Source organism: Mytilus edulis, chromosome 13 (assembly GCF_963676685.1).
Source record: "Mytilus edulis chromosome 13, xbMytEdul2.2, whole genome shotgun sequence".
NCBI classification, from domain to species: domain Eukaryota; kingdom Metazoa; phylum Mollusca; class Bivalvia; order Mytilida; family Mytilidae; genus Mytilus; species Mytilus edulis.
Genome location: NC_092356.1, coordinates 52,012,377 through 52,039,405, shown reverse-complemented (window position 1 = coordinate 52,039,405; position 27,029 = coordinate 52,012,377). Strand labels below are relative to the sequence as shown.

General features: G+C 33.3%; 1 protein-coding gene across 2 annotated transcripts; it reads left to right on the top strand.

The window, feature by feature from the left end:
• Positions 1-26,740, top strand: LOC139502168 (uncharacterized). Of its 2 annotated transcripts, none has more exons than XM_071291546.1 (12): positions 1-122; positions 1,494-1,680; positions 2,504-2,771; positions 4,480-4,653; positions 5,180-5,367; positions 6,099-6,258; positions 7,247-7,358; positions 11,337-11,487; positions 18,907-19,051; positions 19,694-19,865; positions 25,252-25,424; positions 26,646-26,740. In XM_071291546.1, the coding sequence occupies exons 2-12, from the start codon at positions 1,495-1,497 to the stop codon at positions 26,702-26,704; spliced, it is 1,788 nt and encodes a 595-aa protein (XP_071147647.1). In that variant the 5' UTR covers positions 1-122; position 1,494; the 3' UTR covers positions 26,705-26,740. The 2 variants fall into 2 exon arrangements, with proteins under 2 accessions (XP_071147647.1, XP_071147646.1); XM_071291545.1 differs by lacking the exons at positions 25,252-25,424; positions 26,646-26,740 and adding exons at positions 20,395-20,567; positions 21,768-21,859.
• Positions 26,741-27,029: the final 289 nt, after the last annotated feature.

Here is a 27,029-nt window from a genome sequence, read left to right as displayed (position 1 = left end):
GATTTATCGAGAGATAAGAAGATAGGTTAAGATCCAGAGTTCAGAAAATCTGTATAAGATTTTCATAATATATAGACGTTTGGACTTAATATAAGACATTAAAGAAGACATTCATTTGACAGGTAAGGATATGACAGGATATGTATTGAATCTTCACGCTAAATTACTACTTCAGGAAAAGATTACCATATGGTAGTATTTTGAAAACTTTTAAGAATTTTTGGTCCTCAATGCTTTTCAACTTCGTACTTTCTTTTGGCCCTTTTATCTTTTTTATTCGAGCTTCACTAATGAGTCTTCTGTAGACGAAACGCTCGACTGATGCAAGTACAAAATCGCAATCCTGGTATCTGTGATGAGTTTATTTACTAACAGTTTTAAAATACATATGTATTATTACACAATGATGCAAGACATTCACTCTATCTATCTTCGATTCAAAAATTATTGTTAAAAAGAGAGAGACGAAAGATATCATAGGGACATTCAAATTCAAAATGGAAAATAAACTGACCACACCATGGAAATAAAGGAAAAGATCATCAGACAAAGAGATTAAACAAGGCACAACATAGAAAACTAAAGACTGGGAAACACGAACCCCACCAAAACTCGTGAGTGATATCAGGTGCTTTGGAAGCGTAAACATTATCTTAAAATTATAGTCAAACCAAATACAAGTAGTAAGTGTTTGTTTTAGTATGTGCTGATTTATCCTGCGTGCTATTTGTGTAACTATCTGTTATGAGAGTTTGAGTTTGGAAGAGAATTAGATTTTGCCTGAAGTTGAATAATTGGATGGAGGTCATTATCCAATCGTTCACACAATCAATCTATAGACATACTACTTTACATTAACAACATCATAGTTATTTTTTAAACGTACATTAAGCGTTTTGACTTGATTAGAGATCATAATTTTCGTAAACGTATAGTACAGTTCCACATGGAAAAAAACTCATCAGTATCTATATTGGAAACGAACGTGACCTATATAATTTTTGTTATCACCAATTCAATGCTGCATCAAAATTCACATTTACAAATCTGTTTTTAAGAATAACTGTGAATAGGGTATATCTATTTCATAACTGAAAATCTCGTTTTTGATTATCTTCATTCCAAATGTACCTCTATTTAACAGACAAAATGGTCAAAAACTAAAATCACAAAAATATTGAACTCCGATGGAAATTCAAAATGGAAAGTCCCTAGTACGTAATCAGATGGCAAATTCAGAAGCTCAAACACAACAAACGTATGGGGTAACCACTGTCATATTCCTGACGTGGTACATGTATTTTCGTATGTAGAAAATGGGGAATTGAACCTGGTTTTATAGCTTGCTAAACCTCTCACTTAAAAAATATCAAACTGCTTTTCAATCAAAGAAAATGCAACAATTTAAAATTGTGATATGATGTTTGTCCCGTCATCAAGCTTTGCTTAAAAGCTGTTTTTAATATTACATTTATGTATTGTTCATCTTATAGGATGAAAGAGCTTCTGATTACTGTACTACTGGCCTGTCTGTCAAATGTTAACGCTGAAAATCAAGGTGTGTACATTACACAGAAATGGCCTGGTGGATTTCATGGTTATTTCATCTTAAGACCAGACCACACACTGCATGGATGGAATGCCACGCTCACTCTAAGCGCAGACGTCGACAAATTGACTGTACGTTGGAATTTAACATAAAAATTAGAGAAACATTTGGGACAGACATAAAAAAAAAAACCAATTTAAATCGACTGCACATGTAAATAATGATAACCTTTAGACATTATTCACTGTTCTTTTTATATCCTTTTTTTTTTTAAATCATTTAAAACGTTTATAAATGTGACTCCAACACATTCATCTCAATCGTTCCATGGTTTTAATGCTGCGTGATATGTAAGAAGGGGACATAATTTGACTTTCAAAGTACACCGAAAGTATATACCTTTCAGAGAGTTGTCATTAGGTTTTTTAATCTGCTGAGAGAAATGCACGTACCCCACACGATCTCAGCACGATTTCAGATTTATCCCCTCTATTCTTTCCAGGTTTGGTTAAGTATAAGATACATATTGCACATCATACAAGAAAGTCAAAAGATATCAAAAAGGCATTCAAACTCATAGATCAAAAACGCCATGGCTAGAAAAGAAAAAGACAGACAACTAAAATGTAATAGTACAGAGACACAACATAGAAAATAAAAGACTAAGCAACACGACCACCACCAAAAACTGGGGGTGATCTCAGGTGCCAGATAACAGAACCATTCTTGGTATGGGTCTTACTGTTGAATTAGATCAGCCAGGTTGGCTGTAATGTATATGCCTTTGTCAACATTTTGTGTTCCTCTTGCATTTCAGAAAGTGGTGAAAGAATTGCAAAATAAAACAGTTGGATACAATGTGTCCTATGGAGTTTGGTTTGTTTCATTAAATGAACATAATTAATGCAAATCTATGCTTATTTTTTTTATACAAATATAAAATATATTTTGTAGATTTGGGCAGCTGATATTGTGTCATCAAGTTCTGGCAATACGTTTGTTATCAAGAACAAAGGGTTTTCTGCTGATGTAGCTAAAAACGATGAAATTAAAATAGAATTTCAAGGTGACAAACGAGGAATGTCAAATCCTCCTTCAGGAACTATTTCCATCGGAGGAGCAGGAGCGTTGGGAAGTGGCGGAACTAACACAGGAGGCGGAGGAACAGGAAGTGGATCAAATATAGGTGGCGGACCAAGTGTACCTCCGTATACAGGTCAAGGTGTGTAGAAACACTCCTTTTGATAGTAAAATAAGGAAAATGTAGAACACTTGTTATAACACTATATTATTATTGTGTATATTGAAACTAATTTGACTCGTTCAGAAAGATTCACATGTTTAATTATGTTTTCAAAGGTATTTACTGAAAACAGCAAATAGAAAAGTGAGATCAGTGACGTAGCTAAGTCATTTTCAAGTGTACGCCCGAACCTCGGTCAGGGCCTAAAGGCCCTATTGGATTCAAGCCAATGAACCATCTGGTAGTAGATGAGCGGATGCTAAGCCTCCGGAAGTTTTAAAGTTATCGAGAATGACATACCATTCATTTCATTGAAAACTCATATCAATAACAGTCAACATTATTTAGATTCAAAATGGTTATTTGTTTATGTTTAATTTATTCATTGTTTATTTAGAATCATAAATGAACATGAAATGATTAATTTTCAGTTGAGTTGTTCAGGTGCAATATTAAAATGTGTAAATAGAACCCTGGTTCTCGCCTGAAATTTCTCCCCGCGAAAAGTTTATTCATTTATCAGTCCAGTACAGGATTTAAACAAATCAAATATTTTCATTTAATTTCTGCACAAGTTTCATGACAAAATATGGAGGTTTATAAATTTATCGTGTAAATTAACTCGACATCATAGATACCAGGCACAGGCACTCGTCTCAGAAAAAAATCCTATATACCTTAGTTTATATAAAGGTATATAGGAAAAAAACTCTGAGACGAGTGTCTGTGATACCAGGATGGAATTTTTTTCTTGCGCTATGCACGTTTTCCTCCAAGAAAGTTTCATTAACTTTGACCACGGTTTTACAAATAATTTATATGTACCAAATTTTAACCTCAGAATGTAAATACTTCAAGAAATTCCTTTGATTAATCCAGAAATTACGGGAAAATTCATCATATATAATTTCGTCATGATGCGCTGGATAATCTTTTGACCATAAACAGTTTTTGTCCAGCTATCGTAAAATCATACCACATACTGAACCTACATCTACACAGTTACAATTAAAAAAACATGCAAACAACATTTCGAATCTAAGTACAAAAGGAATTGCTTTAAAAAAAGGAAAGCGAGTGTAGAAATCACGGTAGATTTAGACTTTGACAGAAAATGAACAAATATATAAATATGTCATTTTTATTCGAAATTACAAGCAATTGAAGAAAGACTTAGAAGGTTGATGTATTGTTAACCATTCTAGATGAAAATATTTTGTTTTGACGTAATCGTAGCTACGCGCATGGAGATTATAGAATATCTGACACGATAGAAAAAAAAACTCTAAAGAATTGGTGCTCTACTTCTGGCTTATATAATTAGACCGTAATAATATAACAATTGTAGGCTTTTGCTTGAGGTCGCTACGAAGATACATAGTCATATGTTTCTCTCAGATCCATATATCCCCATTGTATATATATGAGATTGGAACGAGAATAATGTATCGACTTGAAGATGTATATAGACCTCGGACCTCGACCTCAACCAATATACCTTTTTCAAGTCGATGTATGCTTGTATCGAACTCATGCAAAAGCTATAATTGTATAATGAACTTTGAAATTAATTTTCCAAAAAAAAAAATAAAAAATACAGGTTTTACCGTACTTTTACCGTTCATTGTTCTGTTTGAACTATTCTAACTGAGTATTTTATAGCATACATTTCTGAACTTTGTTTCAGGTCAATCACAGATGAAACATGATTATTCTAAAGCTATGACACTATCTATTCTGTTCTTTGATGCACAACGGTCTGGTCGACTTTCTGGCACGAACAATCCTATTCCATGGCGTGGGGACTCAGCTTTGGGAGACAATGGTGACGGACACGACCTCTCAGGAGGATGGTATGACGGTAAGAGAATATAATCTATGCTCTCATATTTACCAAAGGAAAAGTTTACAATGATGACAACGCAGACATCGGATCACATGTTTTGAAATGCTAAATCTTTTTAAACATTTTAAGAAAGATATCAAAAGTAAAAGTGATTTTGGTGATTTCCGATTTCCTTCGTACACAATGTATGCATTATATTTACGTTTTATTTGTTTGCAAGATATAAAAAAAATTAGGAACACAAGTAAATATCAAAATCGGAATCCTTAAAAAAAAAATGAAAGTATATGGACCGTCCTAAAAAATATCCAAATCATATCTATATCAGAGAAATCTTAATATAGTCCATTGTTCGACGGTGAGCAAAAGTTAACAACCACCAAGTTACTAAAGACCGTCATAATTATTTATCAATTATTTGCAGGAGGTATGAATTTTAATATACAATAATTGGATTATTTGCACCTGAGGTTGAATGTGATAAAAAAAACATCGGTTTTCTAGAATGACGCATTTTCAATAAAGTTACTTTTCGTTACAGCTGGAGACCATGTTAAATTTAATCTACCCATGTCTTACTCTGCGCATGTTTTGGGATGGGGACTACAGAAGTTTAAAGATGCATACCAAAGAGCTGGACATCTAGACATGATGTATGACATGTTAAAATGGCCGCTTGACTACTTCTTGAAATGTTGGGAACCTAACAAGCAGACATATTGGGTTCAGGTAATTTAAGTAATACAGATCAGAATTCCTTTTGAAATACACGTATATACTTTGATATTCCTCTGTTATGTACAGCCCATGCATGTTGTTTCCAACGAAGAAGTCGTTATTACAACTGAAGGTTTTACATCCGAGATCAGTATAATTTTTTCATGATCCTTCCTGAGATTTTTTTACCCTTAAATTCTTACATTCCTATCGTTTGTGAATAGCTTGGATACCTTCAACACTGAGCTGATTCGATTATTTCAGTTTTTTGCTGTCTTGTACTATATGCTGTGCTTTTCTTCGTTGTGTTGTGTTGTGTTGTGTTGTGTTGTGTTGTGTTGTGTTGTGTTGTGTTGTGTTGCGCTGTGTTGTGTTGTGTTGTGTTGCGCTGTGTTGCGCTGTGCTGCGCTGTGCTGCGCTGTGCTGCGCTGTGCTGCGCTGTGCTGTGCTGTGCTGTGCTTGGTACGTTGTGCTTTGTTTGCTTTGCTTTTTGTTTTTGTTTTGTTTCGGTTTTTTTTATTCTAAGTTTTAGTCTGCTGTTGTTTTTTCCAAACCATTTTATTGTTATTTTTAACACTTCAAACGTACCATATGGCTGATTTTTTGTGCAATTCGTGTTCCTATAGGTCCCAGATTTGCTATGCTGTGTTTTGTAGACTGTTGTTTGACGTGAAGTCGTTTTCTTTTAAATTTTTGTCTTAACATCATTTTGGTGTCTTCAGTTTCTCTCTTATAAATAATAGGTTGGGGATGGTCACGCTGATCACGGATTCTGGGGAAGACCAGAGGACATGCACATGGGCAGACCAGCATTCAAAATAACACCAGGGAATCCAGGAAGTGACGTAGCTGGTAACACTGCCTCGGCATTTGCTATTGGAGCAATTGTTTTTAAAGACAAAGGTCAGTTTAGCTTTTTAAATAATAGTGTAAGCTTTATTAATTGGAAATTTATATTTATAAAAAAAAAAAACGTAAAAAATGTTGTGGATAAATAAAGAGTAAAATGAATTTTTATATAACTAGTTAAATTTAAACTGCAAATAACTAAAACAAAGCAAAATTCCTCTTGGAAAAGAACGAATTAACGCTAAAATATTTATTGAGTCAATGATTGGTATTTTGAACTCAATGAATTTTTAAAAGAAACATAATATTTAGCTCGATTCACGGATAGGTGTTTAACTTTTTTCAAAGAATGACTTTGAAAGTATATATGTCCAATTTCATTGTTATAAAACTACAAAGATGTGGTATATATGTCAATATGACAACTTTCCACGTGAGACCAAATACAGTTAGCAGCTTTGGGTCGGCGTACGGCCTTCAACAATGAACAAAGATTCTGTTCTAAACTTTAACGAATTTTAATGACGATTACTGATTCAATGAACATAGTATAAATGTTTAATGTCTATATTCAAGGCCTATCTATACTATTAAACGAGAAGACCTCATTGTGTGTGTCGCTTCTCTTCCTCCCACAATAAATTAATCATCATGCCTCTGTGTCCTTTAGGTACCATGCATAGTCGCATTTGTCTTCAATTCTTATGACTTTTCAGTTTGGATTATGTTGGGAGAAAAACGAAAATAAAGGTGTCCGAATATTGTTTCCGTTCTCAAACCGACTTTTATGTCAGACATGACTTCCGGATTTAACATTGAGAAATAATCGAATGATAGGTTACAAAAATGAAAAACCAATCAGAGCGTTGGCCATATCAGTGGCTCTCCAAATGATTTTACTTATTTCAAACCGTTCGCTGTTTAATGTTTCTCAACAGTAAAATTATACAACAATCCATTTTGTTCTAACGAACACGGCAAAATCGAATTCTTTTTTTTCATAAAACAAAATTAATCATTTGATAACGGATAATATTATTAGATGCTGGTTATGCCGGACGGTTGCTGGATGCTGCTAAATCTATTTACCAATTCGCCAAATCCCATCCCGGGATATACTCAAACAGTGTACCACAGTCAAAAGACTTTTACGGGTAATTTTTATTTCTATCAAATTAAACCAATAGTCGCATCTCGATTTGCTCAGGGCCGTAACTACATTGAGGCAAATGAGGCAAATGCCTCATGTTTGAAATTTAAAAAAAAAAAAAAAAACTGAAACAAAAACAAAAACAAAAAGATTGCCAAATTGTTTTGACGGAAAGTGTCTTGCAAGAAGCCAGTTCTCTTCACTCTCTGGTGTAGCCCCTTCATGTTTTTCGTGATCCATGTTTCTATTTTACTTTTGGTTATCAGAGTTGATGGTCTATTGTTTGTACTTCTATGTCCCGGGTTTGTCTTTTGTTAATTTATTGTCCTACTTAATGACTATAGTCTGAGTGTGGATTTTCATTTGTAAACGTGTGGTTTTGCAATGTTGCATGCCAACCGATGTCCAGACAAAGTGCGAGAAAATATTTAAAGAATATTCAATATACGATGCTACAAGACACAGAAATGAATCGTCGTTTCTGCATGAAGAATTGAACTTGATACCAAAGAACACAAAACTGTTTTTTTCGTAGATAAAACTAAAAGGCTGACATGGTTTAAATTGAAATATGGTCACCAATTCCACGGTATCAAAAACACAGAAAAAAACCCAACAACAATGTATTGCCATATGACCTTTTACATTGAAGGGTTACCCTTGCATTAAGTCATGTTCAGACTCTTTTAACAGAAAACAGGATAAGTAAGAACACGTGCACGGAACCTAATTGCACACAAAGTCAGTGTATAGAAAAATACGAATGATCAATTGTTAAAGTTTAATTCCTGTTTTTCATCTTGATAGTCTCCAACAATAAAAGAATCATTAATATCGTAAAACAAGGTCAAGATGGTCCCTAGTGTCGATTTTAACAGTACTAGTACTTGAAGTATAATACTGCACTGTCACTATATTTAAATCTAGTCATAAAAAAATCACCAAAGTAAGTACAATACAAGACAAGAACAGACAGACAGATTCGGTATTAAGGATTATGAGAATTACGATTTTTGCTTTATCCATCATATATATATCGATCTTTTTTTAATGTTATCCCTAAAACCTAAAAGTCTTAAAATACAATGAATTTTTATACGACCCCAAAAACATTTTGGGATCGTATAATGGTATGATGTCGTCGTCTGCGTCGTCTGCGTCGTCGTCGTCCGAAGACACATTGGTTTCCGGATAATAACTTTAGATTAAGTGAATAGATCTTCTTGAAATTGTTTCAGAAGTTTCAATACCACAAAAGGAAGGTTGAGATTGATTTTGGGGATGATGGTCCCAACCGATTAGGAATTAGGGGGCCAAAAGGGGCCCAAAAGAAGCATTTTTCTAGTTTCAGGATAATAACTTGTGTAGAAGTATTTCAATTGCTCTGAAATCATACTGCAATGTTTAAAACCAGGGGCGTAGCTAGAAGAAAACGATGTGCAAGCAACTACCGCTGAGCGGAGCGAGTCGAAAAAATTTTGGGACCCTTTAATGCAGAAAAATGTTTTTTTTCGGTTTTCAGTCAGGTTTAAAGAGGAGCTACATGTAGACAGGACTTATAAACAATTTATGAATGTAAAACTTTCAATACTTGAATCCTCTGAATAGAGTAAATCATGGTTAATTTAATACATAAACAACACATTTTTGAATTACAGAATTTACTCAAAATTGACCAAAATCTGCTCTTCGGGTCTAAGCAGAAACGAACTTCTCTATTACTTTGTCAACATTCACACTGAAATCCCGATCAATATGCAGTAATGGCTAGCGATGATAACCTGTCGTTGTTCGTTGTTGATCGTACATTTGTTTTCAACAGACTTAATACACTGATAGATCTGCACGGTAGCACTCGCGAGATGTTAGACACCAGCGTACGTGTTCTCCATCGAGCGACCTCCCGATTGAAATTGTCCGCCAAATACATGCCAGGTCATTTTTTTTTTATGTCTCAGACAATGTTGAGAATTATTCGTTGGTTATATTTCCTACAATACGAGGATGCAGATATGACACAAAGAAGCTATTTTCTGATAATACCAGACACCCTCTACTCTCCAATTCTATTATCATATGGTCTACGTGTGTGAACGCAAAATATAATGAGACTTTCCAATGCTGTTTAGGCGTGTTTTCAGGGATTATTGGCTCTGGTAGTCTGTCGAATACATCGCCTCGGCATATTTTCAATAATATCAAAGGGTTTCGATAAATCTAATGATCGATTGGTACATCGCATCGCAAACAGATAAGCCGTACTCTGTAAAATGTGCTCCGAAACTACACGTCTTAGACTGAGTATAATAAATTCAAATCTGATAAAAGATACAAGTTACTGTCCGATTTGTAAATTATCTCCAATAAAACGTTTATTTTGAAATGCCGTTTTTTAATGACAGTTCATCAATTAAAAAAGTGACAACATATGTGTTTCCTTTAACCATAATTAATTTTAAATTATAAATTTTTATTTTGGCATTTTTTTTTTTGCTTGTCGAATCAATGAAACTGCGTTTTGGCGTATCGGGAGCTACACGCCTGAAAACCACAAGTAGAAGGTTTGGATTCATTTTAGGGGTTATGGGGCCAAAGTTTAGGAATTAAGGGCCAAAAAGGGGTCAAAACAAGCATTTTTCTAGTTTCAAGACAATAACTTATGTGTAATTGTAGGGATCTCTCTGAAATTGTACCACAATGTACCATATAACAAAGGGGGGGGGGGGGGGGGGGATTAAGTTTTGGGTTAATTTCCCAAAATATGTTGGAATTAAGGGCCAAAAAGAAGTATGTTTCTAGTTTCCAAACAATCATGACAATAACTTGTGTTTAAGTGTATGGATCTCTCAAGGTTCAATACTGCAATGGAAAGCATGGGATTGAGTTTAAGGATTATTGCTCCAAGGGGGTTTAAAAAGGTGGGGGGGGGGGTTGTTTACCATTGTTTGAAGAGCTTCCTTTTTTTCAAACTTTTTTAAATTTCGAATTTTGAAAAGTTTCAAGAAGAAATCTTCAATTGCACAGTATTGTGCATAGATTTTTTAAATCTTTGACCACATTAATTTTGTGACAAAAACCTATATTATGTCAAAAATTTGAACACAATCCAAATTCAGACAGAATCAAGCTTGAATATTGTGACCAAATTTGCCCCAACTGTTCAGGGTTCAACCACTGGGGTCGTATAAAGCTGCGCCCTTGAGACCAGAATATTGTTGAAAAAATAGCTCAGAATGCACGATTTTGCATTTTCTCAGAGCGTCTGGGGGCCATCAGCGCCCCCCCCCCCCCCCCCAACCCCTCGCCAAATTTTATTTGCCTCGCTACGCACGGCGAATATTTTGCCTCACTTTTAAAAGAGGCTAGTTACGGCCCTGGCTCTGGGCATGAAACATATACACCGAGACATGCATGCCTGTATGTGATTCCGATTCAATAGTGTAACATAGAAATACAAATACGCTCCAAGGTTTCAGATATACACTACCTTCAAAGTCTGTTACCTGTGACTTTAGGAGGAGGGGACAAATAATCTCTTTTGAAATGACATTTATCAATATTAATTTAACTTCCTCCAAATATCAATAACTTCATATTTGTCAGTTTAATTGTTGACGCCGCCATCGGCTTCACTGGAAACAGCACAAATTCGTCGAGAGGAGACAAAAATACACTGAAGTAAACTATTTTTTATAATTTTAATTGACAAGGACTGCTAGTTTGTGTCGAAGGTTTGTGGTTATCTGTGGGTACTATGGCTTCTTCCAAAACAGACCGCCATTTTGAAGCCAATGTATGCAGCTGAAATTGGGATTTACAAGTTGTTACCACCAGAAAACCAACAACCATATTTTTTTTTAAATGTTCACTTACATTCCTTGCTTTATCTTAATTATCATGTCTTGGAACTTGATGATCAAATACTGTTTCTTCCTGAAGTATTAAGTCCTTTAGAGTTAGTGTAATTATAAATTAATTGTAGATCTAACGGCTGGAAAGACGAGATGTGTGAAGCAGCAGCAGAACTGTTTAAGGCAACAGGAGATCAGCAGTACCTTAATGATGCTAAACAATGGTTTTCTGGTGGTACCGCATGGGGTTATTCTTGGGACGACAAAACTGTAGGATGCCAGGTACGAAACATCTTTACGTTATTTCTAAAGCGAGAAAAAGCAACACCAAATGATTGAATATTATTAATTTAGAATGGCCTACATATTCTTTTGAAAACAAAAAAAACCAGGTGCTCCGCAGGGCGCAGCTTTATACGACCGCAGAGGTCGAACCCTGAACAGTTGGGGCAAGTATGGACAAAACATTCAAGCGTGATACAGCTCTGAATTTGGATTGTGATCAAATTTTTGACATTACATGGGTTTTTTTTACACAAAACAAATGTCAAGATTTTACAAATCAATTAAAGATTTCTTCTTCAAACTTTTTAAATCTAAAATTAAATAGTTGATCATGACACAGCATAGGTTTCTGACACAGAACGAATGTGGTCTAATGAACTTAAAAGGTTTTTTTTTGCCTTTGAGCAATTCACTATGCTGTTGAATATTAATCCTCTCAAAAAAATGTTTGAAGAAATTTTCTTTTTATTTATGAAATCTGAAATGAGAAAAATTTAACCCCCCCCCTTTTTTTTTCACATCCCCTTTCCCTTTTTCCAAAACTGATATCAATTCAAATTTCTAATGGAGTTTGCAACAATAACTACTCTTTTAAATACATCATAAAATATTAAAATGTAAAATAAAGTGCTTGTTATCACTGAATGGTAAAGATTGGTTGGTAGTAAAAGTTAATATACATTGTTTATTGTATAAAACAATAAAAAAAACTTCATCAGCAACATTTTATATTGGCAAATTTCCAATGAAGTTATTTACATAAAGTTATTGGCAAATAAAAATAGAAAATGACATCATAGTCATGTCTGGCAAATGTCCAACATACATTATCTAAAAACATTTTAGATAAGATAAGGAAAAAAAGCTTCATCAGCAACATTTTATATTGGCAAATTTCCAATGAAGTCATTTACATAAAGTTATTGGCAAATAAAAATAGAAAATGACATCATAGTCATGTCTGGCAATATTCCAACATATATTATCAACTACTATTCTATACAAAGAAAGATAACTCCAATTGAAAATTAATTGCTATTGCACAATATTGTGCAATTAGATATTTCTTGCTATTGTGCAATACTGTGCAATTGAAAATTTCTTGCTATTGCACAATATTTCATATGGAATCCTGATTTGGACCAACTTGAAAACTGGGCCCATAATCAAAAATCAAAGTACATATTTAGATAAAGCATATCAAATAAGCCCAAGAATTTAATTTTTGTTAAAATCAAACTTAGTTTAATTTTGGACCCTTTGGACCTTAATGTAGACCAATTTGAAAACTGGACCAAAAATTAAGAATCTACATACACAGTTAGATTTTGCATATCAAAGAACCCATTTATTCAATTTTTGATGAAATCAAACAAAGTTTAATTTTAGACCCCCATTTGGACCAACTTGAAAACTAGGCCAATAATTAAAAATCTAAGTACATTTTTAAATTCAGCATATCAAAGAACCCCAAGGATTCAATTTTTGTTAAAATCAAACTAAGTTTAATTTTGGACCCTTTGGACCTTAATGTAGACCAATTTGAAAACGGGACCAAAAGTTAAGAATCTACATACATAGTTAGATTCGGCATATCAAAGAACCCCAATTATTCAATTTTTGATGAAATCACACAAAGTTCAATTTTGGACCCTTTGGGCCCCTTATTCCTAAACTGTTAGGACCAAAACTCCCAAAATCAATACCAACCTTCCTTTTGTGGTCATAAACATTGTGTTTAAATTTCATTGATTTCTATTTACTTAAACTAAAGTTATTGTGCGAAAACCTAGAATAATGCTTATTTGGGCCCTTTTTTGGCCCCTAATTCCTAAACTGTTGGAACCAAAACTCCCAAAATCAATCCCAACCTTTCTTTTGTGGTCATAAACCTTGTGTCAAAATTTCATAGATTTCTATTAACTTAAACTAAAGTTATAGTGCGAAAACCAAGAAAATGCTTATTTGGGCCCTTTTTGGCCCCTAATTCCTAAAATGTTGGGACCAAAACTCCCAAAATCAATACCAACCTTCCTTTTGTGGTCAAAAACCTTGTGTTAAAATTTCATAGATTTCCATTCACTTTTACTAAAGTTAGAGTTCGAAAATTAAAAGTATTCGGACGCCGGACGACGACGACGACGACGACGACGACGCCGACGCCAACGTGATAGCAATATACGACGAAAAATTTTTCAAATTTTGCGGTCGTATAAAAACTTCATCAGCAACATTTTATATTGGCAAATTTCCAATGAAGTTATTTACATAAAGTTATTGGCAAATAAAAATAGAAAATGACATCATAGTCATGTCTGGCAAATGTCCAACATACATTATCTAAAAACATTTTAGATAAGATAAGGAAATAAGATGTAAAAAAACTGCTTGTTATCACTGAATGGTAAAGATTATTTTTAATTTATCAGTTGGTAGTAAAAAGTGAATATACATTGTATATTGTATATAACAAAGATTTAAGTTGATTCTGGACAAAGAAAGATAACTCCAATTAAAAAAAATCTTGCTATTGCACAATATTTTGAAATTAGATATTTCTTGCTTACTATTCTGGACAAAGAAAGATAACTCTAATTAAATTTTTTTTCGCTATTTCACAATATTGTGCAATTAGATATTTCTTGCCATTGCGCAATACTATGCAATTGAAAAGACTTGCTATTGCACAATACTTAATATAATAATTTTAGATCCTGATTTGGACCAACTTGAAAACTGGGCCCATAATAAAAAATCTAAGTACATGTTTAGATTCAGCATATCAAAGAGGCCCAAGAATTCAATTTTTGTTAAAATCAAACTTAGTTTAATTTTGGACCCTTTGGACTTTAATGTAGAATTTGAAATTTGAAAACAGGACCAAAAATGAAGAATCTACATACACAGTTAGATTTGGCATATCAAAGAACCCCAAGGATTCAATTTTTGATGAAATCAAACAAAGTTTAATTTTGGACCCTTTGGACCTTAATGTAGACCAATTTGAAAACTGGACCAAAAAACTTCAATAATCAAGAATCTAAGTACATTTTTAGATTCAACATATCAAAGAACCCAACCGATTCATTTTTTGTCAAAATCAAACTAAGTTTAATTTTGGACCCTTTGGACCTTAATGTAGACCAATTTGAAAACGGGACCAAAAGTTGAGAATCTACATATACAGTTAGATTCGGCATATCAAAGAACCCCAATTATTCAATTTTGATGAAATCAAACAAAGTTTAATTTTGGACCCTTTGGGCCCCTTTTTCCTAAACTGTTGGGACCAAAACTCCCAAAATCAATACCAACCTTCCTTTCATGGTCATAAACCTTGTGTTAAAATTTCATAGATTTCTATTCACTTTTACTAAAGTTAGAGTGCGAAAACTAAAAGTATTCGGACGCCGGACGACGACGACGACGACGACGACGACGACGACGACGACGCCGACGCCAACGTGATAGCAATATACGACGAAAATTTTTTCAAAATTTGCGGTCGTATAAAAATTACATGAGTGTTTGTACTTCTATTCTATAAAGTTATAGTTTTATTTTAAGCAAAATTATATACAGGTTGAGCTTGAATGTACAAACCTTACACTTCTTTAAGTGTTACCGTTGGTAAACGGACAGAAAGTCACAGGACAAAAAGTCACAGGACATATTAAAGTCACGGATTTGATAGGACAAAAAGTCACAAATAATTTGTGGACAATTGTTTTAATATATAAGAGAACTATCTTGAAATATATTCATACGAAAGTTTAGGAAATATGTCATTATACTTGAAAAATGAAGATTTTTATAATTTTAATCATGCAAAGGATATATTTATTGGCACCATGAAGCCATTTAAGTGCCAAGCCACTTTGACATTTTGTTTATTTGACAGTTATTTGATCATCTTTGATATTTTTTTGATAAATTTTGTTAACAAAGTTGATTTATAATATACAATAGTTTAAGAAAAATGCAAAAATGTTTTTGTAAAAATAAGTGTTTTTTATTCAAAGAAAATAATCAGAAAAAAATGAATTGTGACTTTTTGTCCTGTGACTTTTTGTCCGTGGCTTTTTGTCTGTGACTTTTTGTCCTGTGACTTTCTTTCCTTCATTCTTATCGTTTTAACTTAATGGTTACCTGTAAAGGCTACGGATAGCGCTCAGTGTACCAACTCATCTATTCTCAGAATTATCCAAACTTGTCATTATATACATTATTTCCCGATGAGCTGTGAAATGCAAATTTTTTTGATTCAATATTAAAAATGGTTATATGCAATGAATTTGTCTGGCAAATTATGGCAACATTCTTTGTTGAATTACTCAACATCCGTTCGGTGTTCGTCTTCCAAATGAACAGACGGCCTTGGACTTGTACTGTGGTACACCATTCTCAATAAAAAAAAAAAACCGCTGTGCTTACTAATATAATATGCAGCTTAAGATAGAAATAAGGAGATACTTGTTTACCAAAAGGTGATAAACCTAGACAGTTTATGAAAAATTGGCGACCAATAAGTCTTTTGAATACAACATATAAACTAGCATCAAGTTGTATAGCAGAGCGTATCAAATCTGTTCTACCCATTATTATTAGCAATGATCAGACAGGTTTTATTCCTGGAAGATATATTGGAGAAAACACTCGTCTCATATATGATATTTTATTCTATACAGAGGTAAATGATTTGCCAGGTCTTCTCCTTCTCATAGATTTTGAAAAAGCTTTTGATTCGGTATCATGGAAATTCATAAATGAAGTATTAGACTTTTTCAATTTTGGACCCTCTATAAAACTTTGGATAAAGACTTTTTACACAAATATAAGCTCATCAGTATCCCAAAACTGTTTTTTATCAGATTTCTTTCAGATTCAAAGAGGCTGTAGACAAGGGGATCCTTTATCACCTTATATTTTTCTTTTATGTGCTGAAATTCTAGGAATTTTAATCAGAAAGAACAAAGAAATTAAAGGAATTAAAATTGATGACACAGAATATCTTATCTCCCAATATGCAGATGACACATCAATAATACTTGATGGTACACCTGAATCTCTAGATGCATCTCTTCGCTTACTCCAAAAATATGCTGAAATGTCTGGTCTCCATATGAACTTGGACAAAACAAAGGTGGTGTGGATAGGCAAAAAAAAATATAGTCAAGACACAATGTGTGTAAAATGGGGATTGGAATGGGGTTCCAGTAGGTTTACATTACTAGGAATAAACTTTTCTGTCAATTTGCATGAAATGGAACTGTTGAATTATGGTCCTAGAATTAAAGAAATTGAAAATATAATAAAAATTTGGTCTAAACAAACATTAACACCAGTTGGAAAAATAACCATCATTATAAGACACTAATTATTTCAAAATTGAACCATCTGTTTTTAACATTACAAGCACCATGCAAAAATACTTTAAAACAACTAACTGACAAAATTTATTCATTTATTTGGGAAAACAAACCTGACAAGATAAAAAGAGAAATATTATGTTCTGAACACAAATTAGGAGGGCTGAAAATGATAGATATTGACAAATATATAAAAGGATTGAAACTAACTTGGATAAGACGGTTGTTGAAAAACAACCCAAAACTAAATAAGCTAATAGAAAGTACTGAAAATATTAGTATTGAAAACTTAGTTTATTTAGGCCCAACAAAAAGATGTAAAAACCCTTTTTGGGAAGAAGTTTTTAAAGCTTGGACGGATTTACAAAATAAATTCATACCAAAAAATGAAGAGGAATTTTTATCAGATTCGCTCTGGAATAATGAAAACATAAAAATAGGAACAACATCCATTTTCTATAAAGACTGGATAGATAAAGGGATCTTTTTGATAAATGATTTATTGATTTATTAAACGATGAGGGAAAACTAATGACTTTTCAACAATTCCAAAACATTTATAAAATAAAGTCAAACTTTCTTACTTATAATGGGGTCATTTCATCAATAAAATCATATAAAAAGGCTTTAAAAAACTATATATCCACAAACAATTGTTATAAAACACTAGGACCAATTATGCCAAATAATATAAGAATATTTTTTTTATCAAGAAAAGGCTCGAAAGATATGTATAATGTTTTATTTGAAAAAAGCAGTACTAAACTTAGATGTGAAGAAAAATGGTCCTTAACACTCAACAAAAATTTTGATTGGAAAACTGTGCATAATATGTCTTTTTACTCCACAAAAAGCTCAAAACTCCACTGGTTCCAATATAGAATAATACACAGAATATTGGGCACAAATAAATTTTTATTTAAGATAAAAAATAAAACAAAGCGATAAATGTACTTTCTGCAGTGAAGTTACTGAAGATATTGAACACATATTTTGGACATGCCATAAAATAGCAGATCTGTGGATAAGACTTATGGACTGGATTTATAACCAAACACAAATAATTATTCCATTTAACATGGATATTATTTTATTTGGAAATTTAGGAAAAACAGAAAATAATAAAATAAAAAACTTAATAATACTTTTATCCAAATTCTTTATCTATAGAACAAAACTGTGTGAAAATCAAGTAAATTTTGCAGGGCTGAAAAACTATCTAAAAGAAAATCTAATACTAGAAAAGAATATATTTTTTAAAACAAAGCCTCTTCACATTGCCAACCTCTACTGGGACCCCTGGCTTCCATTATTAGAATAATTTACACTTAAGCAACTTAATTAGCATTACCCTATGTAATGTTATTGTGCATTTTATTTTAGCCTTCTCACACCAACATATATGTTTTTATATAATATACTGTTATATGTTGTTTATTGTCTTTTGTTCTTGTTTTGTGCCTAAAATGCATATACATTCTCTAATATCTGTTTTGTGTTTGTATGAATTATTTACAATGGAAAACCAACTTTGCCAAATTTATTTAATGTTGTATCTTAAGAAAAAAATACTGCTGCCAAATTCCAAATTTCAAGGACTTTCTATTTTTTATTTTTATTTTTTTTCTCTAGTTTTTATTTTTTGTTGTTTTTGTTTTGCATTTGTCTTTTAATTATTTATTATTTTCTCTTCTCTTACATTCTCTCTTAAATAAAATTCTCACTTTAAAAAAAAAATAAGGAGATGTTGTTAGGAAAGCCAACAATTAATACTTAATTATATGTCACCGTACCAGGGGCGGACCCAGCCATATAAAAAGGGGGTGTCCAACCATATGTCCCCATTCAAATGCATTGATCTGCCAAAAAAGGGGGTTCCAACCCCCGGACCCCCCCCCTTGATCCGACACTGCCTACGGTCTTCAACAATGAGTGATCGGGTATATCAGATAACTGCAGTAAATTTAAATTTATACAGTTATACCGTAAGACTGGTAAATGAATTGTACACACTTAAAAACTTAACTTAAATTTATTTCTGTTGCAGCTTTTGCTATGGGAAGCAACTCAGGATAACCAATACAAAGCGCCAGTTGAGGCTTTTGTTAATTCATATAAACCAGGCGGTGGTGTCCCTTATACACCGTGTGGACTTGTATATCGAGATAAATGGGGATCTAACAGATATGCAGGTATATACATTCTTTACTCTGATATTCATTGATACAATATATGCGACCGATATTATACATGTATATATATGTATTAGATACTATACAAAGGTAACAAAGCCGAGGACCTTGATCTGACTACAAGTGCAGAAAAACTATACGGCAGGTTGTTTCCGGCCTGTTTTTTCCGGCAAGTCGTACAGACATGAATATATCCGATCGTGTGTCGGGATTACAATTTGGACACTGATTTCTTTAATTTCTACCTCTACATGAAAAAGCAGAGTATACTTCATGTTGACCTTTGAGAAAAATCGAGAAGATCAGTGTAGCTTTTATAACCCCAACTCTATGTAAATATTTAGTTTGAATTTCACTTTCAGTCGACCAATTGTTTGTTGTGGTTGAATGTAATTCTCAGATTTCCCCACGTTCCTTTTTAAATTAATGCTTGTTATTTCTATTCATTTTGTAATGCATTAATTTGGATTTATAATATTTGATTGCAAGCAATTGTTGTTGAAATGTGAATATTGTGTTCCAATTGAGTTCTATATCTTTAACTTTATATTCACAGCCTAAAGACACGGCCTAGTTTGTATAAAATTATGTTTAAGCAAGATTTTCTGCTCTGTCACTTTATTCTTGGTTGTTTATCAATAGGTAATGCTGCATTCATTGCTGTAATGGCGGCTGCTGACGGAATAGGTGGCGCTGATTACCTCAAATGGGCCATGACACAAATAAATTATATCCTTGGAGATAACAATCTACATATCAGTTACGAAATCGGTTTTGGTGGATATTTCCCTCATAAGCCTCATCACAGAGGAGCGTAAGTATATCTTAAACGTTTAGTGATAATCAATTGAAAAAATAGTCCATAAAATGATAGTTCGTTCAGTGCAAAGGCGGATTTAGGGGGGGGGGGGGGGGGGGGGGGGGCCGGGAACCCCTTTTCTGGGAAAAATTTGGTTGCTTATAAAGGGAATCACTGAAGCATGACTGAAGTGCCCCCCCCCCCCCCCCCCCCCCCCCCCCCTTTAAGCAGTCAGTGGGCCCCCACTTATGAAAATTTCTGGCTCCACCACTGCAGTGTAAAGCTCAGATATCTTCTAGTTTCATTTTTGATAACATCTTTTCAACTATAAATATTATGAGATATTAAACAAATGCCCGTTAGATAGCATCTAAATGGTAAAAAAACGACCTCTAGGGGTCAACTAAATGAAAACGTCTTCAACAAAATATATGGGTCAATTAAAGCCTAAATCGTTCCGTATCTATAAATTTTAAGTGGTTTATAAATTTAACAGAGACTCATTACGGTTTATTATAAAGCTAAATCTGTGTTTTTTTTATAGATCCTGTAAACCCGGATGGTGTGCTCCTGAGAACCAGAATAGTCCCAATCAACTAAATGGTGCTCTTGTAGGGGGACCTGGCCAGAATGATGACTATTCTGATAACCGTGGGGATTACGTCAAAAATGAAGTGGCATGTGATTATAATGCAGGATTTCAAGGAGCATGCGCAGGTAATATCATATTTCCTTAATAACAATTTTAACATTATTTTTTTCATTTCACGTTTAGTTAGAATCAACAGTTAGATCAATGAATATTTATGCAGTGGACTGGTGCACATTATAAAATTGAGAATGGATATGGGGAATGTGTCAAAGAGACAACAACCCGACCATAGAAAAAACAACAGCAGAAGGTCACCAACAGGTCTTCAATGTAGCGAGAAATTCCCATACCCGGAGGCGTCCTTCAGCTGGCCCCTAAATTAGCTTATTTCTTTTACAATTGTTTTCGCACTGAAAATAAAAAGAAAACGCGATGCTGAGGAGAATTATTAAAAGTATACATATAAACCGGGATCAAAGAAAAATGTATAAGACATATAATATTTGATTAACATGACATGTAGTTTTACTTTGTTGCAACTATTTAAAACATTCAACTTCTTGAGGTGTGCTTAGAGTGAATTTCATGAAATGTCTCATTCCCTTCATATTTTGATATATATATACGAAGATACATGTAGTATTTTTATGAAAACATTTATGAATAAAGTACATGAATTAAAAAAAGACACGAGGTATACATAAACGAGGCATATACCCAATTACACACACACACACACATACCAACAATGACAACAATACATACACAAAAATAATCTGAAGGTCAACACACAGTGTTTGGCTATATGCATAAGAATAGAGAATGGAAACGGTGATTGTTCAAAAAGAGACTACAACCCGAACAAAGACCAGAAAAACCACCAAATCGAATGGATCTTCAACACAACGATAACAGACAGCATTCACATGCCCATAAGCAATAAGTATACTAGAAATGGACACCACGCTAAACTCTGAAACATGCAAATAAATAAAAATTATAATTAAAAAACGCAAGACTAACTTATGGTAGAGGTTCCTGACTTCAGGCCAAAGCAAAAATTTGGCGCGGTTAAAGATGTTTTTGGAGATCTAAACCATCAAAGCCTGAATTATGTAGTTTTTAACTCACCCCGGTTCAGGCCTGTTTTCAATCTGCTAACAACACCAAATATTTATCATTTTTTTATTGAGCTAGCTAGCAATAATACATCTTAAGGGTATTTGTAAAGCTGCTTTTGTATCAAAATATTTCATGCAAATATATGACTTCAAAAAGTACTGATGAAACTTGTTTTCTATATTTCATTACATTTTTACTTTCAGGTCTTTACCATTTTGCTATCAACAATCAACTACCGCCATCTCCACCATCGAAATGTTAATTTTATGTACAAATAAATAAAAGTCTATTTTTTGTGTATCATTTCTTGATAAAAAAAATTTTTTTTTTCAATGTATCTAATTGTGTGAATTAATTTTCTGTTATTAGGTTTGTGTATTTGATAACACATTCATTTTCTAATATTAGTCACTGTTCAATGAAGTTTTTCTACAAAAATGGAGATAATGACAAGTTAATGGTGCAAAATACCAGATCCAATAGAGATAAGTTATTATATACTGTCAAGTTGTTAATATTAGATTTTTTTTGTATAGACCAATTAAAGAAGGGACTTGGTAACGTTGTTACATTCGTAGGTCACAAGCCTAACTACCACATGCTAAGATAGTCGGTATGTTTGCCAATGAGACAACTCTCCACAATAGACCAAAATGACACAGAAATTAACAACTATTATAGGTCACCGTACGGCCTTCAACCATGAGCAAAGCCCATACAGCATAGTCAGCTATTAAAGGCCCCCAAATACTTATTTAATAACAGTGTGCTAGTGACTAAATTATACTAACACGATAAACATGGGATCAGTAAATTGCAAATGTGGATTCTATCAATTCTTCAAGGTATTTATAAAAAAATGATAAATTGATAAAGCTGAACCATGCCAAGCAGCAAACATTACAGTCATATTGAAAATACAGGTACATAGTTATATACGGTAAAAATTCATATTGTCAAATTAAAATTATAGAAAATAATTTCTTGCTGAACAAAATAATGATATATGTAGGAAACGTCTTAACAAAACAATGATTGATTTATTGATTTCTTGGTGTGCAATGCCACTTTTTTAAGACTATTGACTATTTCATGGCGGTTAGTTTTTTTTTATTAGTGGAGGAAGTCGGAGTACCAAGAAAACCACGTGACACCTTAGGAAGAAAAACTAACAATCCTAGTCGATGAGAATAAGTGTCGAATACACCTGTCGGTACCAAGAAACCCACCTGGCACCTTAGGAAAAAAAAACTAACAATCCTAGTCGATGAGAATTAGTGTCGAACACACCTGTCAGTACCAAGAAAACCACCTGGTACCTTAGGAAGAAAAACTAACAATCCTAGTCGATGAGAATTAGTGTCGAACACACCTGTCGGTACCAAGACAATCACCTGAAACCTCAGGAAGAAAAACTAACAATCCTAGTCGATGAGAATTAGTGTCGAACACACCTGTCGGTACCAAGAAAACCACCTGGCATCTTAGGAAGAAAAACTAACAATTGTTGTCGATGAGAATTAGTGTCGAACACACCTGTCGGTACCAAGAAACCCACCTGGCACCTTAGGAAGAAAAACTAACAATCCTAGTCGATGAGAATTAGTGTCGAACACACCTGTCGGTACCAAGAGAACCACCTGGCACCTTAGGAAGAAAAACTAACAATGCTAGTCGATGACAATTAGTGTCGAACACACCTGTCGGTACCAAGAAAACCACCTGGCATCTTAGGAAGAAAAACTAACAATTGTTGTCGATGAGAATTAGTGTCGAACACACCTGTCGGTACCAAGAAACCCACCTGGCACCTTAGGAAGAAAAACTAACAATCCTAGTCGATGAGAATTAGTGTCGAACACACCTGTCGGTACCAAGAAAACCACCTGGCACCTTAGGAAGAAAAACTAACAATCCTTGTCGATGAGAATTAGTGTCGAACACACCTGTCGGTACCAAGAAAACCACCTGGTACCTTAGGAAGAAAAACTAACAATCCTTGTCGATGAGAATTAGTGTCGAACACACCTGTCGGTACCAAGAAAACCACCTGGTACCTTAGGAAGAAAAACTAACAATCCTAGTCGATGAGAATTAGTGTCGAACACACCTGTCGGTACCAAGAAAACCACCTGGTACCTTAGGAAGAAAAACTAACAATCCTAGTCGATGAGAATTAGTGTCGAACACACCTGTCGCGTACAGGGTTTGAACTCTGAAATAAGAAATGAAGCAATGATTAAGCTAATGACAGGAACTGATTAGGTTTTTTTTACTAAAAATTATATACAATTTACGTTCGACCTACGGCTCAGTCATTATCACTGTCTAAGACAAACCTGCTGTCCCGTGTATATATAACGATAATGGCCAGATTTTCAATAACTTTTATGTAGGTATTTATTATCTTTAGTCAACAGTTAGTACGGGGCGCCGAATGGGACTCTTGTGGTTTTGTACTCAAAATTCAATTTTGTACGGACAAAAGTGACTTTTGTTCAACAAAAATAAGTTCAGTTTAACAAAATTTGTATCATACTACAAATTTAATATTTTGTCATACAAAATTATCTATCAGCGGACAAAAGTCACTTTTGTCATGACAAAATTCATTTTTGTTAATTTTGTTGAGACAAAAGTCAATTCTGTCAATTTTGTTGAGACAAAAATCAATTTTGTTGAGACAAAAGTCAATTTTGTTAATTTTGTTGAGACAAAAGTCAATTTTGTTAAAGTCAATTTTGTTAATTTTGTTGAGACAAAAGTCAATTTTGTTAATTTTGTTGAGACAAAAGTCAATTTTGTTAATTTTGTTGAGACAAAAGTCAATTTTGTGACGACAAAATTCATTTTTGTGACGACAAAATTCAATTTTGTAACAACAAAATTGACTTTTATGAGACAAAATTGACTTTCGTGAGACAAAAATCAATTTTGTTGAGACAAAAATCAATTTTGTTGAGACAAAACTCAATTTTGTCAATTTTGTTGAGACAAAAGTCAATTTTGTCAATTATGTTGAGACAAAAGTCAATTTTGTCTCACAAAAGTCAATTTTGTCAATTTTGTTGAGACAAAAGTCAATTTTGTCAATTTTGTTGAGACAAAAGTCAATTTTGTCAATTTTGTTGAGACAAAATTCAATTTTGTCAATTTTGTTGAGACAAAAGTCAATTTTGTCAATTTTGTTGAGACAAAATTCATTTTTGTCAATTTTGTGTAACAAAAGTCGATTTTGTATGCAAATTAGTTCACAGAAACCAAACTAAACTAATTTGAATACAAAATTGACTTTTGTCGCCCAATTTTCAAATTAGGTAACAAAATTCAAGTCTGTGTAACAAAAATGAATTTTGTCATGACAAAAGTGACTTTTGTCCGCTGATAGATAATTTTGTATGACAAAATTTTAAATTTGTAGTATGATACAAATTTTGTTAAATTGAACTTATTTTTGTTGAACAAAAGTCACTTTTGTCCGTACAAAATTGAATTTTGAGTACAAAACCACAAGAGTCCCATTCGGCGCCCCGTACTAGGGGTCAACTAAATGAAAACGGTCTTCAACAAAATATATGGGTCAATTAAAGCCTTAATTGTTCCGTATCTATAAATTTTAAGTGGTTTATAAATTTAACAGAGACTCATTACGGTTTATTATAAAGCTAAATCTGTGTTTTTTTATAGATCCTGTAAACCCGGATGGTGTGCTCCCGAGAACCAGAATAGTCCCAATCAACTAAATGGTGCTCTTGTAGGGGGACCTGGCCAGAATGATGACTATTCTGATAACCGTGGGGATTACGTCAAAAATGAAGTGGCATGTGATTATAATGCAGGATTTCAAGGAGCATGCGCAGGTAATATCATATTTCCTTCATAACAATTTTAACATTATTTTTTTCATTTCACGTTTAGTTAGAATCAACATTTAGATCAATGAATATTTATGCAGTGGAATGGTGCACATTATAATATTGAGAATGGATATGGGGAATGTGTCAAAGAGACAACAACCCGACCATAGAAAAAACAACAGCAGAAGGTCACCAACAGGTCTTCAATGTAACGAGAAATTCCCGCACCCGGAGGCGTCCTTCAGCTGGCTCCTAAATTAGCTTATTTCTTTTACAATTGTTATCACACTGAAAAGAAAAAGAAAACGCAGTGCTGAGGAGAATTATTAAAAGTATACTAACATATAAACCGGGATCAAAGAAAAATGTATAAGACAAATAAAATTTGATTAACATGACATTGGTTACATGTAGTTTGACTTTGTTACAACTATTTAAAACATTCAACTTCTTGAGGTGTGCTTAGAGTGAATTTCATGAAATGTCTGATTCCCTTCATATTTTGATATATATATACGAAAATACATGTAGTATTTTTATGAAACCATTTATAAATAAAGTACATGAATTAAAAAAAGACACGAGGTATACATAAACGAGGCATATACCCAATTACACACACACACACACACACACACATACTAACAACGACAACAATACAAACACAAAAATAATCTGAAGGTCAACACACAGTGTTTGGCTATATGCATAAGAATAGAGAATGGAAACGGTGATTGTGCAAAAAGAGACTACAACCCGAACAAAGACCAGAAAAACCACCAAATCGAATGGATCTTCAACACAACGATAACAGACAGCATTCACATGCCCATAAGCAATAAGTATACTAGAAATGGAGACCACGCTAAACTCTGAAACATGCAAATAAATAAAAATTGAAATTAAAAAACGCAAGACTAACACATGGTAGAGGTTCCCGACTTCAGGCCAAAGCAAAAATTCGGCACGGTTAAAGATGTTTTTGGAGATCTCAACCATCAAAGCCTGAATTATGTAGTTTTTAACTCACCCTGGTTCAGGCCTGTTTTCAATCTGCTAACAAACCCAAATATTTATCATTTTTTTATTGAGCTAGCTAGCAATAATACATCTTAAGGGTATTGGTAAAGCTGCTTTTGTATTAAAATACTTCATGCAAATATATGACTTCAAAAAGTACTGATGAAACTTGTTTTCTATATTTCATTACATTTTTACTTTCAGGTCTTTACCATTTTGCTATCAACAATCAACTACCGCCATCTCAACCATCGAAATGTTAATTTTATGTACAAATAAATAAAAGTCTATTTTTTATGTATCATTTCTTGATAAAAAAAATATTTTTTCAATGTATCTAATTGTGTGAATTAATTTTCTGTTATTAGGTTTGTGTATTTGATAACACATTCATTTTCTAATATTAGTCACTGTTCAATGAAGTTTTTCTACAAAAATGGAGATAATGACAAGTTAATGGTGCAAAATACCAGATCCAAAAGAGATAAGTTATTATATACTGTCAAGTTGTTATTATTAGATTTTTTTTTGTATAGACCAATTAAAGAAGGGACTTGGTAACGTTGTTAGGTCACAAGCCTAACTACC